The sequence below is a fragment of the Coturnix japonica genome, chromosome 26 (assembly GCF_054131305.1).
Source record: "Coturnix japonica strain WE chromosome 26, WE-NBRP24, whole genome shotgun sequence".
Lineage (NCBI taxonomy): Eukaryota > Metazoa > Chordata > Aves > Galliformes > Phasianidae > Coturnix > Coturnix japonica.
Genome location: NC_140688.1, coordinates 2,642,501 through 2,662,958, shown reverse-complemented (window position 1 = coordinate 2,662,958; position 20,458 = coordinate 2,642,501). Strand labels below are relative to the sequence as shown.

At 45.5% G+C, this 20,458-nt stretch overlaps 1 protein-coding gene and 1 pseudogene across 8 annotated transcripts in view; one reads left to right on the top strand and one right to left on the bottom strand.

Annotated features, from left to right (window-relative positions):
• Window positions 1–20,458, bottom strand: part of LOC146756597 (uncharacterized) — a 210,935-nt pseudogene that overhangs the window by 4,026 nt on the left and 186,451 nt on the right. The gene's annotated exons all lie outside the window — the stretch shown is intronic.
• On the top strand, window positions 15,563–20,426 carry LOC146756611 (uncharacterized). 7 transcript variants are annotated; one of them, XM_085524016.1, is made up of 8 exons: window positions 15,563–15,779; window positions 17,106–17,148; window positions 17,371–18,324; window positions 18,480–18,564; window positions 18,658–18,936; window positions 19,623–19,705; window positions 19,798–19,869; window positions 20,232–20,426. In XM_085524016.1, exons 3-8 carry the CDS (start codon window positions 17,537–17,539, stop codon window positions 20,353–20,355), a joined length of 1,431 nt encoding a protein of 476 aa, XP_085380142.1. In that variant the 5' UTR covers window positions 15,563–15,779; window positions 17,106–17,148; window positions 17,371–17,536; the 3' UTR covers window positions 20,356–20,426. The 7 variants fall into 7 exon arrangements, with proteins under 7 accessions (XP_085380142.1, XP_085380146.1, XP_085380141.1 ...); XM_085524015.1 differs by lacking the exon at window positions 15,563–15,779 and adding an exon at window positions 16,813–16,924; XM_085524020.1 differs by lacking the exon at window positions 17,371–18,324 and having other exon boundaries at window positions 15,725–15,779.

The window sequence follows — 20,458 nt, the reverse complement described above, 5'->3', positions numbered from 1 at the left end:
CTTGGCCTCTCCTGCCTGCTTCCCCAACCCCTACCTCAACTGGATGTGCTGCGGCCATTTGCTGCTCTCCTGCAGGCTGGGATGATCACGGCTGGAAGGCAGAAGTTGAACTGGAGCCTGCAGAGAGAAGAGAAATGGCAGGGGAGCTGTGAGGGAATGCAGCAGTCCCAGTCCCAGCTCAGCCCTTCTGCAGGGCACTGCCTGGCCTTGCAGAGGAAGACAATGAGCTGCAGCACAGGAAACAGTCTGGCTCAAAGAGATGAACCGTCACAAAGCTGTCTCAGACTGGGAGGCTGAAACAACTGGTAGCTGACACTTAGTTCAACAGCTGAGACTGAGAGGGGACTTAAGACAAAGCACGGCAAGGAGGCAGTCATCTTACCCCAAAAGAGGGAGCAGCCCAAGTGCCCCTCCAGCTCTGCTGCACAGCAGCGGGCTGCACCACAGGACCTGCCCTCGAGCAGGGCTGTTTCTGCAGCTCACACCTGCACAGAGATCCCTTGCAGCTTGACATCAAGACTCCTTCTCAATACAGATCTTCTGTAAGACACCCGTGGTTACTTTGGAGCTTTCATGTATTCTCTAAGGTTTTGTCTTAGAGGGACTGTGCACGTATGATTCCTTCCACACAAAGCCTTGACCAAGCTTGGGACTAGGAGAGGATCCAGCCACATCCTAGCTCCTTACCTCTGTGGTCTGAAGACATGAGAAAAAAAGGGGAACTACTCTGAGCCTCGTGACTCAATGGGAGGGCCTCCTGTAGGTGTGTGCGTAACCCTACCCTCCATGCAGTAAATAACCAAGTGTATCCAGCCACCTCCGATCCTGCTGTGTCACTGTTAAATCACTACAGCATATCCCTATTATATCAACAAATATAGTCCTGCTTCTCCCTTAGGAGTGTATGCTGTGTTTGGATCCACTTGTGACCAATGGGCAAAGTCTGCAGGATGGCAAGAAGGGAAACAAACCGATGACAATAGACATGAAGCGCATCCCAAATTCTTCTGTGAGTGTTCTCCTGGCGACTGCTGTAGTTGAGCGGAAAGCAGAGGTCACTGGGGACAGTAATTGGATGCAAAATGGGAAAGGTGTTATCAGCATCGTGTCGGGTTTGGAAGTGACATATGAAGCAAAGGAGAACTGCACCAGTCCTCCCAGAATCAAAAGCGACTGATATTCCACAATATTTCTGCTGCACTACGTGGTGCAAGTTGTGCAGGTAATGCTTATTCACACAATAAACGAAGACCTCCCCGAGTCGCCTACAATCCATAGGCCACACATCCTCCACCTGTAGGGTTTGGCTCCAAACAGATGCAAAACTGCACCCATAGCACTAATTAAAGGCACTGCCTCTACACAGTTAAGGCAAACAGAGGCAGCAGAATGACGGCTTATTGCCTGCCCTAGCTGCAGTTAAGGAAACTGAAGAGTGATACACGAGGAATGGGAAAGGGGAGTTCTATTGGAGGCCTGAGTGGTGAAGGAAGTTGAGGACATACAACAAGGACAGCCTGTGCCAACTGGGGGATCTTTTGATTGACTGCAAGCACGCCTAAAGGGGACGGCTACCCAGGAAAGAGATGCAGAAATACTGTTAGAAAATGGTATGGCCATCCAACCATCCAGCAGGAGGTGCAGAAAAGCACCTGGTTCATGGAAGAACACTGTGAATGCAGCCCCCAACACTCAAACACAGCAAGCCTGCTGGAGCACCACCTCCACAGATCCGTGAGGGAACACCTGGTGGCAAATGGATTAAATCCTCTGGCAGATGTCCGTACATCCTCTCAGGAGTGGAAGTAGCCCTGGGCTTGCTGAAATCAAGCAAGCCCTCAGAAAAGGGTTGGGAAAAGTACTCTGTAAAGGTGACTGATGTAGTTCTCAAAACCACCTACTGCTGATGTTACCTAAAAGTGGTGATGGCTCACATTCCTCGGGTAAGGAAGTGCAAAACGGCGAGGAGTCAACTGGATGGTTCACACTTCTCAAATAAATAGGATGGCTTACTTAAACACAACAATAAATCAACAAAACATCCAACCACATGGAGATTATTTTTCCATCTCCTGAGAAGAGAGAGTATGTGACAGCACTGCAGCCAAACCAGCCTGTGACGGTCACAGCCACCACCAGCCGATGCTGTGCTGGGAATTTTAACTGAACCGTGAAGGCAACTTATCGAATAGCAGCAGTGCTAAACAGAACAATTAAGGCAATAAACAACCACGTGGTTACAACAGCCTTGTTAAGCAGTTGTTAGAGCACTCCAGGACACCTGCATGATATCAATAAATTCATTCCTCCCTCCCTCTTCAGCCGAGCACGCAGACTGCGCTCACTGCCAGGGGACGCTCTCAGCAGCGCGTGCCCTTTGCAGAAGGCACCTGGGCTGTGCTTTACTGACCTGCTGCTGCTCGGCCGTGTTCTCAACGCGTGCTCCAGTCAGCCCACAGGCTGCCAGCTTCTCATCGTCTGTTCCAGAGCCCAGTGCCGGAGCTGCTGCAGATGCTGAACGTGCTCAGGGCCCGCAGCTGTGTGCTCAAGGCATCTGCAGCTGCCGGGACAGCCTGAACAAAAGCCTTGCCAGGGCTTTGCACAACCCCAGCTGAGCCATCAGGCAAGCGCTCAGCAAACAAAAGGTAACGCCATTTCAAGGGTCGCCAGAGGCACGTGTTGCCCGCAGGGTCCCCGAAGAGAAGCTGGGGGCTGCCGAGGAGGAGAAGCAGGGCGAGTGCAAATTTCCACTTGGAGGCTTCACATTAAGACACTCCAAAGGAGGCATCGGGGGGTTTAAAGCTTCCGTCAATCCACGCGTGCACAGCTGCAGAGCGAGGCCGTCTCGTGTCTCCCGTGGCCCAGAGGAAGAACTGCAGCCCCAGCTGCGCTGTGTTACAGAGATCCAACCGGGCAGCAGAGCACGCTGACCTCCTCTGCTCCCTTCCTCACTGTCCCAGCTCCCAGCCCGTTCCCGTGCCCCTCGGAGCCCAGCCCGGGCTGCATGAACTGCCGCCCTGGTTGCAGCCCGTCTGGGCCAGCAAACCTGCTGCGCTGAGCGGGAGCTGGAGCCGGGACCAGGGTCCCGCCTGGGGTACGGCAGTGCGGGTTCCGCCCCGTCCGGGGCCGCTCCCCGCTCCTCTCCCGGTGCTGCTGGCAGGGGGCAGGAAGCGTGCGCTCCTCTGCACGAGCCACGAAGGGCACCTACCTTGGGTGCGGAGCAGGCTGCTCCCAGCTCTGGTGCAGGTAGCCGGGCTCCTCGGAGTCGCGTAGAGCAGAGGACGCCGAGTGCCCTCAGCCCGGAGCTGGCCGCAGGACGGCCTTGGTGCACCTCCTGCCACCGCGGTGCTGCCCGGATGGCTTCCAGCCAGGCTCTCGCCTCTTCCGCACAGGCTCAGGAAGGCAGGAATTCCCACAACGATCACGCCCAGAGCTCGTTTTCATGGCACATCTGCCCCCGGGGGATGGCGATGGGAAGGGGTGCGGGGGAGGAGGGTGGGAGGAATGGGGGCTGTGTTTTGTTACGCTAATGAAGCATCGCTTTCTGCCGGCTCTCTTTGCTTCCTTCGGTGGGGACATTCGCACACCCTTGTCATCAGGCATCCCTCCCTTGCTGTCCTGGCGTTCCTTTCATTCCTCTCCCCCACGAGTATGTCCCAGCAAGAGGCAGTCTCCGGTACAGCACCAGAGGACATTGTGTGTTGAACAGAACTCTTGCAATGGAACCGAGCTGTGGCTAGGAGCTTTACCCAGAAGCTGCTGTAAGAATACGACTTTCCCCAGATCCTTGTCTAAGGGTCCTAATAAGTCTTCTGTGCAGCGATACCTTGCGGTTCTGTGTGGGTTTGTGGTCCGTATGGCTGGCCATACCTACCCTTGAGTTGCACCGGGCAGTGTACTTGGGAGTGACCTCACTGGAAGGAAAGCAGTGTGCAAACTGCAATGGGAAATTGCATTTAGGAAAGCAGGATATTGAGGTTCGTTTTCTGGTGGATATGGGTGCTTCTTACTACCCATAGATGGTTTTGTAACAGTGTAGATGCTACTGCCCAACGGGAAAAGGTTTCCTTTTTTGGATTAATTAAACATAAGCTAAGAAAACAAGCAGCAATACAGAAATTCTTGTACCTGCCAGGTTACTCTGGCAAGAAATTGAATAAAACTGGAGCTAAGAGTGCAACAATATTGACTGATTAAAAACTGTAACTCTGGCTTTAACACAAACTGGGCAAAACAATGTTGTACCCCCAGGAGTTACAGCAGTCTCAAATATGCTACACTTAGTGGTGTGGGCATCAGGGCCAAAAATGAAGCCCTACATAGAAGTTAAAAGCAAGAGCTTGCCTAGTCAGGGTAAAGCGGTGCCCTTTGAGGGTATGGGACTGTAGGAGGATAAAAGAAGTAATAGGTAACATTTTGGAGTTTGGATTCCAATTTTGATAGCAAGTGCTGTAGTTTGGTACAAGACTTGAGGGCAAGTACTAGAATAGTTGAATGGATACACTCAGTGGTGGCAAATCCATGCACTTTATTAACCAAGTTAAGGAACGAAAAGATGGAGTTTACCTTCTGGATTTGAGGGATGTCTCTTCTGCCTGGTTTGGCCAAAGGAAGCCCAAGGTTATTTGCCTTTGAATAGGAAAGCCCTGATATGGGGAGAAGAGTCTCAGTTAACCTGGACAGTGTTACCCAGGGTTGTGAGAACAGCTGAATGATGGTCAACTCATGAGCCTTAGATCTGGGATCCTCCATTCTAGAGTGGAACTTTACTGCAGCACGTGGCTGCCACAGCAACAAAAGGACTGTGTACAATAGACTGAGAGTTTGCTGAGTTTCTTGGTTTACAGAAAGCACAAATAACTCAACAGGAAGTGACATATTTGGGAAATGAGATTACAGCTGGACTTCGAACCTTAAGGACTGCCAGGAAAAAAGTCATCTGCCAAACCCCTGAGCTGCAAATTGCCAAGGAAGTGAGTAAGGGATGGCCAGGGTGCCTGAGGGCGGTGGCTGCACTGGTACTTGTGGGAATACAAGAAAAGCTGTTCAGAGCAGCAGCTGTGGAGCAAGATAAACAGCATGAGAACCAAGGACACCTCTGCAAGGAGAAGAAGGGTCTCACAGCTCTCATTGGATACGTGCCTGCATGGACAGTTCAAAAGGGTTCTGTAGAATGCTTTGTTGACATGTAAGGTGTTTGGGAAAGTTGTAAGGGCGGACGGGAAAGTTAGAAAATAACAACTTGTGAAGGTCTATAAGGGATGTGAGAACTTGTAATAAACAATTTGGATCGTTCACATCTGAGTCCGTGCCTCAAACGCTGCAAACGTGGTGGTGATAGGTTGATGGTTGGACTTGTTCTTAGAGGTATTTCCAACCGTAATGATTTTTTTATTCTATGAGGGTTAAGGACTCCAGGACAGTATCAGTGAATACTTCATTCATGGCTTGAAAGCTGAAGCTTGAAGCTGCTGAGGTTGAATGAGGAAGAGTATGTCCTTTGATGTGGTTGAAAACTGATCTTGAACAGACTTTCTCAACAGGATACTCTTTGATTGGGACAAATACAGAGGAGTGTATTTGTGATTTTTCTTGCACAGGGTCAGTGATCACTGTCTGCACAACAGTTTTAGGAAACAAGAAAAGAGAAACAAAAAAAACTGCACGGGGCCTAAGTAAAATGAATTCTTAATGACTGACTGTGCTAGTGAAACATATTGAGTAGCTTGAAGCTTAAGACAAAGGAGTTAATTGCTTTGTTGTATGTGACTATATGAAGGATTGCTGTAAAGAAGAATAGTAAACTTGTTATATGGCAAACAGGCTATGAACTAGTGGTTGTATCAGTTAGGAAGATTCGTGTTAGTTACTGCCTTTGAGTAGTAAAGCTTGTAGAGCTTGGGAAGAATAGGTTGGAAAAGCTACAGAATTTTCATCAGTAACAGCTTAGACATATATTGGGGTTAGTCTAGTTATGGATTTTATTTCTGTAAGACATGAGGGATGGGCAAAATGACTTGTTCCTTGTCCCTCCCAGTGCTGTTATTCTGTGCTGTTTGTGTGTTTTCAGAAATCTATGTATTACTTACTATTGTGCCTTTGTTCTTTAGTTGTCATTAGTTGTGGCAAGGGTGACAGCCCTTTCTTCACTCTGTTTCCTTACTGTAGAATTAGGAAATTTACAAAGAGGAAAAACGTGAATAGTCAGGAATATTTTGGAAAGTGTTTCCACTGTTAAACACTTCAGAATTTCTCAGAAATTCTGCTTCCCAGCTGTAAAGAAAAGGCTTGTGCATAATTTCAAAGGGTTGAGAATACTTAATCCTGAAATTGTTTATTGTTTTTTTACTCTGTTTTGGCCTTGTTCTTTGTCTCTGTACTTTTTTGTCTTTGTACTTTTGTCTTGTACTTTGTACGTAGTTGGCACTCAGAAGTAATTTGATTCAGCTTGTCCTTCTGCACTGTTTGCTTTCTGTTCCGTTGTGCTGCTTTGCCTGTGGAGTCCTCTAGTCTGAGATCTGTTGTCTCACCTTGCCTGAATTCTGCCTCAACTGAATAGACATAGATTCAAAACCTGTGTTGCATTATTTTCTGGTTTCAGAAGTGTCCAGTCTTTTACTAGATAGACTTTCCTGGTTTTGAGTAACTTGCAAAACTTGAGAGTATTCCTGCCTGCTTCCCAAGAGTCTCTGTTTTTCAGACAAGGTTATGTTAACAAATCCATGAAACCCCAATAGAAATTCTGGGCTCTTTGCTGTGTGTCTACTTGCATCTTCTGCTTTCTGCCCTTGTCTTTGTGATGTCTTCGTTTTGCACATCCTCTTTATTTGTCTTACTTGAGTAAATGAATCCATCTGTCACAATCTTCTCACCTGGATGTCTGAAAGTTCTCTTCCCGGCAGGGGAATTATTTCACTGTTTACCTCTTAACTTTTGTCCTTCCATTTCCTTCTCTGTTCCTTTGGTTTTATTTGCTGCAACGCTTCCTCCTCCTTATTTTCAGGAGTACTTCTAATCTCTTAACATGAACTGTGTGTTCCTGTACTTCAGGTTCTCTTCAAAGATTTTTTCCATATCTCTTCTTTGATTTTGATTAATGTTAACTGTTGAGATTTTTCTGGATGTATTCCCAAGACTCAGTCTGAGGTTTAAAATCCATCCAGTAGTACTACTGAATTCAAGTCTGCAATTCAGAATTGCATCGTTTGTAGAGCAGGGCCTTTTTAGAATTGAATTCAGTGGGATGTGAACAGAAGACTCAGGACAGCAGGGTCTGTTTTAGTTGGATAAGGCTTTTGGTTAACTCTTCTCATTCCTGTAGATATGGATTTATCTTGTTTCATCTACATGCAAAACTTTGTAGTGTAATCAGTTACATAAAAATACATTCTCTTCTCTTCCTGTGTTTCTAGTTCTGTCTTAGTAGTTTTCTTGAAATGTGTTAGCACAGTCCTGCTTCATGTAGTTCCTGTCCTTGTTTTTCTGTTCCTCCTGCTTTCCCTAGTCCTGTTCTGATAACCTCAGAAGTACTCTCTGTTCTTCTTAATTTCTTCATGCCTAAATAGAATTGTCCCCTCAACCCCAAATCTGAAATGTTTTTGTGTTATCTTAGCAGCCCAAAAGTAAATACCAGGTTAGTTTTTATGAGAATTTCCTTTTCAGTGTCAGAATCTGAGCTTGGTTTACCAGAAGAGCTCAGGAAAACTAATGTTTATTAAAAATCAGTGTATTCTGTAACTCCACCACGTTCGGCATAGTGCAGTTTAGGTTCAATGGAATACAGTATTCTCCTGAAGCTTTGAGATGTTTGTCTTTTTGATTAATGGAAATGGTGGAAAGCATTGTACTTGAATTGCAGGTGTTGTGCTTCTTCCAAGGATTATGAAAATCAGCTGTATTGTCTGGTGCCTTGGGAAAAATACAGCAGGAATTGAAAAGTCCTGCCAGGTTTCATGCTTTTGTTTTGCATGTGGTAGTATTGAGCTATTAAGAAAGACTTCAAATGTTGTGCGGTACAGCTCGTATTTCCTATCTGCTTAAAGGGAGAAGCAAAGTCTTTGATACTGCTACAGCTGTTGGATGTGAAGCTTTAATTAAAAAGTTCTTTGCTTTGTTTGGTAGCAATAGCTAAATATCCTGTTGAAGGAAATGTAACTTTTTTTAATCAGGGGTGATTAAATTCTTATGATCACGTTAGCAGATGTTTTGGGACAGATCTTAAACGAAAGTTTTAACAGTCATATCTGTTTCCATTGCTTACATGTCCATTACCAGTAGTTGTGGGTCTGTTTAACATGTTTTTCTTTGCTCCGTGTAATTATTATTTTTTCAACAAAATAACAGTACTTTGTGCTTTTACTGTGCATTCTGCTATTATCTTATTGTAAAACATGGGACCCCATTGTAATATATCTATGAGGGCTGCTCTGAAAGTAATGCCTCCTATTTTATTATGTCAGCCCATGACATCAGAGGCAGATGTTAGTGGGATGGCAGTAGAGGTTGAACCTCCCCGCCAGTATTCCATTACATTTTATTACTGTGCAATGAAAGCTTTGCTTCTATCATAAGCATGTATCCTTCTCAGTGTCTAGCTTCAGCAGTAGAGGTTTTCACAGAGCTCTGAGAGCAGAGCTACACTTTAAAACTGGTGAGTCTGCCCCATGGGTTGGAAGTGATAAGCTTGGCTTTTGTTTGTAACTTTGAGACAGCTGCTCAAGAGTGGGGTTATTCTCATGTGTGCATTAACAGATAGCTTATTACCTGCTGGTGAAGATTAGTTAAGCATCCATAAATGTTGACGGTTTTTGTCATCACCAGGCATAATGTTAGGATTTAAATGCATTCCCAAAGTGGAAAACGCTCATGAAGATTTCTGTTTGATTGTTTTCAGAGTTGTGGGTTATACTGCTTTCTTTTAATGGGCTTGCTATGACAAATATAAAGCCTGTTCTTTTCAGCCTTTAGTTTACTAGCTATTAACAACAGAATATTTACAGTGAAAAAGATCTAAGGGGATAAACACATTATATTTTAGCACCTCAACATTTGCAAAAAATAAATGGACAAAACCACCTCCCTTCCCACTACAGCACTTATCTGGCAGAACTGGTTGGATTGCTTCTGTTCTCTTAGCTCTTGGGGCTGTTGTTTTGCCACTCATAGAACTGCTTCCCATGAGTTTATGTTGTGTTTGCACTGGAGGGGTTGAGAAGCAGCTGAAACTGTCAGCTTCATTCTTGTCCTGCATCCCACTGAATGTGAGCTGTGTATGAACTCAATAAGCAAATACGATGTTTGGTATTGCATTAAGTATATTCCTGTGCTGTGCTCTGGTGGTATGTAACTGTTCAGGCTTTGACATTATTAATGGAAGCATGCCTGACTTCAGCATGTGCAAGGCTTAATCATGAGCATCTAACCCATCTTTTAACAATGAGGCAGAGTTCAAGTAGATTTGCAGGTGATCAGTTGTGCCAGACAAAACTGAATTCCTTCTTTGATAGAACAACCAATTCCTTTTTTCCTCCAGACAAAGAGAAGAGATGTAGTCCCATATGTCATACTTCACTTGTGCTCTTGAGGCTGTGCCAGACAGTAAACAGCTAATTCATGTAAAAGAGATGATCGTTGCAAGAGTTGGTGTTTGCTGAAGGAAACAACTGCTTGTGGTTCTTTTTTTTATTTAGGGCAACCACCTCAAAAGCCATAAGCAACAACAAAAATTCCTGCAGGAGTGATTGGAACGAGAAATGTTGGCAATAAGGGGATTTTCCAAGGGCTCAAATTGAGGGCTAGTCTTGCACTGTTTGCAGTAATGACCTTGGCACCAAAAACTCATTGGGATTTTCTTATGAGAATTTGTGGTGTGTTGTCAGTAGGTGACAACTGAGGAAACGCATGTGCAGCAGAACACATGCGTTTGGGACATGGTACAGATACAGAAAAACCAGTGAGACTGGGCATGTCAAGGCCAATAACAACCCTCCTGGGAGACAGTAGAAATCCTTACTGTTGCAGCATGGATAACTGGAGAGAAGTGAACATGAGAGTGGAAGATGTATAGGGGAAAGATATTCTGTGGAGAATAAGCTGCAATTAAGGCATTGTACAATGTTCTTCCAGCTGGAATATTACTTGCAGTTCTGGCTACTATATTCAAGAAACATTGATTGAAGCTGCTTGGAATTCAATGAAGGGAATATTATGGGAATAAAGAGCCTGTTATGAAAGGACAGTAGAGAAATTTTTCAGTCTGTGGGTAAGATCTAATGGCTGGATAAAATAAATGTAAATGAATGGAAAAGCTCTTGCCTCTTAAGGTGGGATCCTGGAAGAGCCTCTGTGGTCATTTGTCCAGTGTGTTTTCCCCCAACTCTTTCTGTACAGGGAGTGATATTGTTTAAACCTACCTTTATAAATGAATCAGTTGGGTATCTTACATGAGTTATTGCCTTTGTTTATAAACAGTATTGGACAGTATTGATTTATGTAATTGGAAATGAAAGATCATCGTTATGAAGATTTTGTTTGGGACCTGAGCAAGGTCAGTTGAGCTCCCAACACACTGTGGAAGAAAACTTGTTTTTATTCTTGTGAATTATTTTTTTAATCTCTAATGTCGTTCTGGGAACACTGTTACATCCCTAAAAGGCAGCAGCATATTTAAATTATCCCAGTAATGAATAATAATATACAGTAAGGAATAATAATAGTTTCATTATAAGTGTTAAAATTTTCACTGATAGTTTAAAAAAAGGAAATGCTATTTATCAGATGTCAAAAACAGGATAATTTACCAAATGCAGAAATTTAGGATTTAGTGAATTTAATTCAGGTGTAAGAATATTGGTGGCCTGTATTTGACTCCTGCATAGTTTGCAAGGTTCTTGCACATAAAACCTAGTTTTGTGGTATTTTTGCTTCTAATTCTACCCTCTTGTTAGCAATTTGTGGGTCAGGCTGGGTCACATCACACTTCATTTCAGTTTTCAGTTCCTTCTTACTTCATCTACTTTTATTCCTCCATCATACAGGTAGTTAGGGCAGTCGATATATGAATCATTGTGGAGATGACTGTTCCTGTAACATTTGAAAGAAAAAATTGTTTTTTGATCAAACGTTCCCAGTAAAAGATAAATAATTCTATGTGAACCAAAAAACTCTGAGTAACTAGTGAAATAAGTTGACCTTTTTCTTTGCAGTTTTGCAGGTAGGAAGACAAACCTGATGAGCTGAATGAGTTTTCTGTTTAGCTGCTGTGTCTGAAATAAAACTAGTTCATAGACTGCATGCAATTTCAGTTATTCATTGGTGGGGTATTTCTTGTTTTGCTTGTAGTTGCCTTGTGGTCACCGGTGTGAAGAGATTTGCCATTCAGGTGATTGTCCTCTGAACTGCAGCCAGAAGGTTAAACTCAAGTGTCCTTGTAAGCGACTGAAAAAGGTAAGTTTTGGAGTTGCAGTTCTGAGAGTGACACATTTTCTTTGTATGTTCCTAGGCTTGTGTACATGGATTGTCTCTGGTCAAGACTGGAATAGAATCAGTTACTTGAGCAGAGCAGCAACAGCAGCTGAAAGTCTGGGTGGAACAATCAAAATATTCACTAAGGAACATAAAATTCATTGTAGAAAATGTTAGCTCCCAGATTTGCAATACCTTTCTCTTCAAGCACACTTCAATTTTTGTAGTTCCATTAGGAAAATAATCAGATGATCTGGAGTGATTTAAGAAGTCAAAGCACATTTTCCTCATTAGGAACTGAGAAGTTTATGATTACATAGATTGGAACAGTCACAGATGTTTTGAATTCCTAATTGATGGTTGTCTGAGGCCCTTAAAGCAAACAGAGGCATCAGCATCCTTAGCTTTCAGCAGAGATAAAGGACAAAGCTTATAGCTATCAAGTATGATGAGGGGAAAACCAGAGGCTGCTGTGACCTCTTGACAAGTGTTAACTTAATGAAAAATTCACTATCTGGCTTGAACAAAGCATGCTTAAATTATTTTCAAGAACCGGTTAACTTCTGAGCTTTCCACACAGATGCAGTTTCCCCAGAGTTCTTAGCTTCTCCAAGAAATGTCTTCAGAATTCTCAGATCTTGCAGGGCGCATGAAAGGATGGTAATGCCCAGAGTACGTGCTTCAAATTGAGCAGTCTCTGCTTATAAATAACTAGCTTTTCTTTATTTGTAAGTTGAAATGTTGACTTCTGCTGAGGATAAATTATTTTGTTGTGACTAAGTGCTCTTACTAATTTCAGTTTTTCTTACTCTACTGTGTTCAGTAAAATCAATAATATCATTGGTTGCGTGTATACTTCTGCTTCTTGTTCCTTAAGATATAGGTTTACAGTTGGACTTGATGATCTTTGAGGTCTTGTTTCTTATGCCAGACTTAATTGAATAAGGAAGATGGGTATTTCCATGATAGCTCTGTTACATCTAGTTGTTGCTGTCCCTAATTTTCATACTGTTTTTGGAATACTGAAATGTGTCATCATCTTCTGCTGAGTTCTGACGCTGTATAGCTATTTCAGACCAGTTCAGATTTTATTGTCCCAGATTTCCGGGATGTCTTCAGTGATTATGTGGATGTCCAACTGAAATGTGGTAGCAAGAAGCAATGAAATTAATGTTTAGGATGCTCACTTTTCACTTTTACAGTGGCCTGAAATGGAACATTCCAGATCTGCTATTCTGAAAGTTTTATGGTCCTTAAATATGATGACGGTTACTTTTTTTCCCCCCCTCAATCTTGTAAATTTGATTTTAATAAGGTGGAAAGGTTGTTATGAGTTAATTATATAATTAATAAAAATTAATTCTTATATGATGACAGCCCACTTATTTAAATAGCCACGAAGTGATACTTCTGATTCCTAGTGAAATGGTGTTTCCCTTCAGAAAGAGAAGAAAACACTATCCCCACCTTAAATATCATCTCACTGTTTCCAGGTCAAGCCCCCAATCCATGCTCTCTTTTGTACAGAGAGCTACAGTGTAGAGGGTAAATGATGGTAGAACCAATAAGCCACTGATAATTGGACTGTGTATTAGTTGCAGCTAATCTGACTGCAGAAATATGACTCGTTTCTGTAGTGTGAAAGATGATGTCTTTTAACGTTTGCTTTATGCATCTGCCCTTGCCTGAGACCGTAATTAGGGTATCTTTGATTCCAGAAGGTCCTTATGCATATTTGCTTGGAGCTGCATACTTACAGCAGATAGTGTACTTCTTTCTTAGCTTGGATAGGATAGTGTACCTGTATATTTAGTCTTTTGTGCCTGCAGCCTGCGATCTTGAAGATAAGGAGAAACAGAATTGAGTACCTAATATTTGCAGTTGAATTCTCCTCTACCAGTCTTCTGTCTGTGTATACTACTGGTGAAGTTGGGGGTTGACAGGACACGTATTCCAAGCTGCTCTGTAAATATGCCTCATCTGAACCATCACAATTAATATCAAATGTAGGAGCTCATAATTTGAGTGCAAAACAGGAGGATTTTTTCTTCCTTTTCTGGTGTTAAAGTTAACTGTTGCATCATGAGGCTATGCATGTAAACATGCAAGGTCGTATAAACCACTTGAATTTGTAACCCACAACTTGTAGTGGACCATATTCTTAACCATCTAGGCAGGTGGTTTATCTTAGCATGCTGGAATTGCTCTGAAGAAGTTAGTTTTTGGATTTTGCTGTATGCTATGAAAATTGTTCTGCATATTGTCAGAAAGCATGAAAACCAGAATAGCTTCTGGCTATGTTACTGTGCTTTCCTGACAAAATTCTTCATAGGCTAGTAGTATAGATTATAAGATTATAACTTTCTCTCTGTGCTGGTATTCTGTTTTGGTTTTGTTGGTGGTTTTTTTTTTGGTTTTTTTTTTTCTGTTGTTGTTGTTTGTTTGTTTGTTTGTTTGTTTTGGCCTTCAATGTAAGGGGGAGGAAGGAGAAGGAAGTAGGGGAGATCTTCCCATGACCAGACCTTGCCCTGTAGTTTCAGCCAGTTTAGAGAATTGATACGAAGTTTCAGAAGAGTTACTTATTAGTTACTTTGCATGGTATCTTTTGTAACAGTTCACAAGGTTATATTGCTTTGTCTTAAATAAATAAGTGAAAAAAAAGACAAGAAAAATTAAACTGAACCATTTGATTTATCCTTGTTTCAGTTTAGCTTATCAGAGAGAAGGCAAATAGAAAAGGATGCTTGAATACAGTTACAGTTTCAAATAATATTTATTTATTAGCTTCATTCTGTAAATATACCGAATAAAATTGTTTTACAATTTTCCCAACAAAATGAACGTTATAATTAAATTTTTATATAGGGAAATGAATTACAAACAATTCAATTTATACTTAACAGGAAGTACAGTGCAGCAAGATACAAGAAGGCCAAGTTTCACTGGAGTGTGATGCGTTATGCAAGGAAATGAAACGGAAGGCGTCTGAGGTGGTGTATCCATTTTAGTTATGTTATCTTCATTGTCTTGAGAAGAGTTGGAAAAAACAGGCAGATCACTATTTTTTCAAGACAGTAATAGCAAGAAATGCAGTGTAACTCAGCGTACAGTTTAATTGCACATTTAATTTTTGGACTATTGAATCTGGCTTATTGCTGAGAATTGCACTACTTGTAGATAGTGTCAACTCACTTGATGAAACACTGTGTTAAGGTAATGCTCTATTACTTCTTTATTTTTAATGTACATTGGAACTGGAGATTTCCTCTTCAGCCAAGAAGTGCTAATCAATGATAATAAAATCATTACTGCTAGTGAGAGCTATAGAAGCACTTCATTTAGGCCTTACTTTTACTTTGAAGGTTAGCAAAGTGTTATCTTGTGTGTTCCTGTCACACAGTATTAGGTGACTGCCACAATTATAGAGAGCTTTCAGCAACTGCATGTGCTTTTCAGCCCATTGTAAACATGGATGCTCTCCAATAATTTTGTTTGAAGTAAAGAAACTGCTGCATAATCTCACCTAAAGAGACAGAGTATCCACATTGTTTTTCTAGGCCTTTTATGGAAACATGAGGAAGTGGTGCATGAACTGGTTAAGTTTCTGGCATTTAATTTGCTGTCTTGAATGCTATGTAACAGTTCTGTAGAGTGATCAGTTGTAGTTCCAGGTTTTATTTTTCATAGAACTTTCTGATGGTGAAGCAAATGTAATTGCATTGACAGTTTCCATTAAGACAAGAGCAGTAGAACAATATGAGTATGCATTATCCAATATGTCATTTGGTACAAAAGTGGAGATTTCCTTTTGCTCTAGCAGTCAGGGCATATTTAACTACTTGGAATGAAGTGTGTGAGTGTAAATTACATACATATATAAGGATTTACCCGTCAGTGTACAGTGTGCTGAATTGAGGACTGAGTTACTGAAAGCTTAGAGTGACTTTATTAAGGAATTTTCCCTGGTATTAATGAATATATATATTTATATTTTCCCCAGGTTTTATATTTGTCATTTGAATTTTCCAGTTAGTCAGAAGTTTAGTTTTATAACATGGTAGCGTCTCTTATGTTCCATATTTTTCAAACATGAATTGATAGAGGTTTTTCACAGAATGTTTTAGAATCTGAGTAAGCTCACAGCTCACTTGGTGAAGGTTTTGCTCGCTTTTCTGAGAACTGTTCTATAAATTATGGCTCTGTAAGATAATAGTTTTACCTGCTTTTACAACAGTTACTTATCACTTTGTATGTCTGGACAGATAAAAGAGGCAGAAGCCAAAGCTGTTATTGAAGAGGAGAAACGAAGACAACAGGTATCAAACTTAATTCTTCTTCCCCCCCAACCTCGTTGTGTTAATAAATCACTTGACGCACGTGCAGCCCAATCTGTATACTTTGTATAGTGTTTCTCCCAGTTACTGCTTTCAGCTGTTATGTTGTCCTTAGGTATGTGCCATGGGTGATCTACAGTGGTTAAAAGCAAGTATATTTTCTCTTAACAGTTCTCACATCTGTGGGCAAAATGGTAATCATTTGATGTCGCATTAGAATAACTGTATAATGTATACATATATTTAAATACAAAATACTTCTGATTTTTATCCATCATTTTATAATTCCTTAAATTCACAGAATTACTAAGTAGCCTCTGTAAGGTTGAATTACTGAGTGAACCTTCTTACTTACTCCCCTTCGTGAGAGTGAAGAAACCTAAATTGGTCTCTGTCCTTCAAGTTCTGGTGGGAGTGGGGAATTTTTTTGTCATTGCTGGCTCTGGTGAATGTGTGTTGTCAGCACTGTAATCCAAGAAGCTTCTGTGCCAGCTGCCTGGAAATACTATCACTAATCTTGTTTCAGAAATTAACCGTAAGCTTGGTTGCTGGTGACAGCTAACTCAGGTTTATCATTTGGGCGCTGCAGCCTCAATGCACTCCTTCCAACAGGCTTGTATGCCTGAGACAGAGCACAGACCCCCCCGGTTGTACACCCCCCATCGGACCCCCCCCCACATTAGATTCCCCCCCATTGTATCCCCCCCCCATTGAATCCCCCCGCCCTCCATTGGATCCCCCCGTTGTACCCCCCCCCCCTCCCCCACTGAACCCCCCCCATCGGACCCCCACCCCATTAGATCCCCCCCATCGGACCCCCCCGGTCTATTCCCCCCCTATTGGACCCCGCCGTTCGATCCCCCCCCATCGGACCCCCCCCGGTCTGTCCCCACTCACCGCTTCCTCCTACGGGGCTGCCAACACCTCCGCACTTTACGGCGACGCTGTCGCAAAAGCGCCGCACCCCGCTGCGCTTTACGGCGCGCCGCGAACAGCAACTCCCAGCATCCCCCGCGCTGCGCCGCGTTACGTCTCTCCGGGGACTGCAACTCCCAGCGTCCCCCGCGCGGCGCAGGCGCAGAGCGCGCGGTGTGAAAAAGGCGGGAAGGCGTTGGGCGGGAGCTGAGGTGAAGCAAAATGGCGGCGGGGCCGGGAAGGGCCTTGGGGCGGGATGGGCGCCATTGGGCCTCGTTATATCGGGATAACGGTGTTATTCTGGGACGTGGAGTGAGAGAGACCGGGCGGCCAGGGGGGATTTGAGGGGAAATAGTGAGGAAATAATGCTCAATGGGCGTGTGTTCCCCTCAGGTGAGCGGCGCCATGGGCAAAAGGAGGAGCAGCCAGGTGACAGGTAATGACTTAAAATGGCCTCAAAATGGCCAAAAAATGGGCTTAAAATGGTTTCAAAATGTCCTCCAATGGGCCTCCAAGCGGTCTCAAAATGGCCACCAAATGGCCTCCAAGCAGCCGCAAAATGGCCTCAAAATGGCCACCAAATGGTCACAAAATGGTTTCCAAAGGGCCTCAAAATGGCCACAAAATGGCGTCCAAGCAGCTGCTGTTCCTCTTGCAGGTGTTGACCCCCATGATGGCCCCAATGTCAAAGTCAGGGCAGGACTGAGGGGAGACAACAAGGGGGGGGACGACTATAGTGGGGACAACAATATGGTGGACAGCAAGGGGGGGACATCAATGGAGGGGGCACAAATGGAGGGGACACTAATAGAGGGGACACCAATATGGGGGACAGCAATATGGTGGGCAGCAATATGGTGGACAGCAATATGGAGGACACTAATGGGGGGGACACTAATATGGGGGACAGCAAGGGGGGGGACATCAATGGAGGGTATACTAATAGAGGGGACACCAATGAGGGGGGAAACAATGGAGGGGACACCAATATGGCGGACAGCAAGGGGGGGGACATGATTGGATGGGGCACCAATGGGGAGGACAACAATAGAGGGGACACCAAGGGGGGGGACACCAATATGGCAAACACCAATATGGCAGACACCAATATGGTGGACACCAATGGAGGGAACAAAAATGGAGGGGACAGGGACACCAAGGGGAGGGACAGCAAGGGAGGGGACACCAGTATGGTGGACACCAATATGGCAGACACTAATGGAGTGGATACCAAGGGGGAGGACATCAATAGAGGGGACACCAAGGGGGGGGATACTAATATGGGGGGCACCGAGGAAGAGGAAACCAATGGAGGGGGCAGCAATATGGGGGACACCAATGAGGGGGACATCAATGGAGGGGACATCAAGGAGAGGGACAGAAATGGGGGGGACACCAATAGAGGGGGCAGCAATGAGGGGTATGTAAGTGGAGGGGACACTAATATGGGGGACACCAAGGGGGGAGACAGCAATATGGGGGACAGCAATGGGGGAGACATAAATGGGGGGGACACCAATATGGAGGACATCAGTATGGGGGCCATGATTGGAGGCGACGCTCTGGACAATGGCGGAGGGATGGACTCAGTGCATGGAGATGGAACAGAGAGGTAGTGGGGGGAAATGGGAGGGTGGGGGGCAGAGGGGGGGCTGGAGGTGGAAATGGGGGCAGAAATGGGGCTTGGGGGTAGGAATGGGGCGTGGGGCCAGCAATGGGTCCTGGTGCCCCCCAGCTGATGGGGTTTGGGGTCTGTTTGGTTCCCAGCCGCTCTGATAACGGAGGCCCAGCAGCCACCCCACAGCTCAGCGTGATGGAGGAGCTCAGCCCCACAGCGGCCCCATTGGCACAGGTAGGACAGGGCCTCTGCCCCCCCAGCGTCACCCCACAGCTCCCCATGGCTATGGGGCAGGGAGCACACAGGTTATGGGGGGGTTTGTTCCAGGATGGGATGGATGGCTGCGAGCAGCAGGAGGACCAGAACAGCCCTGATATGGGGGACCTACAGCCCCATAGCACCCCACAGCCCCATAGTGACACCGATGGGGGCACAGAATGCATTGAGGCCACCAAAGAGCCATTGGAGGGGGAGTGGGCAGCCAAAGTGGAGCCCACTTGTGGGGCAGAGCATGAAGAGCGCTATGGGGCTGGCACTGTGGGGCTGCCCCACATCTCAGCACCGGAGCACAGTGGGGTGCCAGGGGGGGACACCGAGCTGCTGCAGGTAATGCCAGAGTACTATGAGAACCCATAGGGAACAGCCCCATAGCACCCCACTGCACCCCACATTGTCCCACTTCACCCCATAGAGCTCCAGTTCACCCCAGTTTACCCCCCATTCCACTCTAGATTGCCCCAATTTACCCCAGTTCACCCCAAATCACTCCAACTTACCCCAGTTAACCCCAGTTCTCCGCCATTCACCCCCAAATCACCCAAATTCATCCCAGTCCCCCCCTAAGTCACCCTCAGATCCCCCAATCCTCCCCAATTTCCCCCCATTCACCCCAGTCCCCCCTCAGGTCACTCTCATATCCCCCGGTCCCCCTCAATTTGCCCCCATTCACCCCAAATCATCTCAGTTCCCCCCCCAAGTCACTCTCAGATCCTCCCAGTCCCCCCCAGTTCACCCCATTTCATCCCAGTTCCCCCCAGTTCAGCCCTTGGTGCCCCAGTTCACCCCAGTTCCCCCCCATTCACCCCCAAATCATCCCAAGTCACACCAATTCCCCCCCAAGTCACTCTTAGATCCCCCCAATCCCCCCCAATTCACCCCCATTCACCCCAGTCCCCCCCCAAGTCACTCTCATATCCCCCAATCCCCCCCCATTCACCCCAGTTCATCCCAGTTCCCCCCAGTTCATCACCTGTTGCCCCAGTTGCCCCCATTTCACCCCATTTCCCCCCCAGCCCCCCACCCCCTCCCAGCCTGCAGCCCCTCTGTGCCCTGTGGACGCCGATGGGGACCCGGCCTCACCCAGCTGCACCCCCAGGTCGGACCCCCCTCCCCCCACCAGAACCCAGAGCTCATTTTGGGCTTAAAAAGCCCCGGATTGGTGCTATTTTCACCCCCTTTGACCCCCAGGAATGAGGTGGCACCACGTGAGGATGCGTCAGCGGTGCTGGGGGGGCTGATCCTCGAGCTGTCCAACCTCAAGTGAGTGCTGGGGGGGGGGTTAGGGTTAGGGTCCCATTGGCACTTATGGGGTCTCACTGTCCCCTATGGGGTCTCACTGTCCCCTGTGTGGTCTCACTGTCCCCTGTGGGGTCTCACTATCCCCTATGGGGTCTCATTGGTCTCTATGGGGTCTCTTGTCCCTGCAGCTGCCGTGTGATGAGCGCCCATCGTGCCCTATAGGGGTCTCACTATCCCCTATGGGGTCTCACTGTCCCTTATGGGGACTCTCATTGCCCCCTATGGGGTCTCATTGGTCTCTGTGGGGTCTCATTGTTCCCTATGGGGTCTCATTGGTCTCTATGGGGTCTCATTATCCCCTATGGGGTCCCATTATCCTACAGCCGCCATGTGATGAGCGCCCATCGTGCCCTGGAGTCGCTGCTGCGGCTGCGTCGTGAGCGGAGCCGGGGGGTGAACAACAGCAGGAGGAGGAGGAGGAAGATGGAGGGGGACGAGCCAGGATGAAGCTGCAGCTGTGAGTGGGGCTTTATTGGGGGAAAAAAGCCCATAATGGTGCAATAAACACACGAGTGTGAGCAGGGCTGGAACAACACAACTACACAATAAC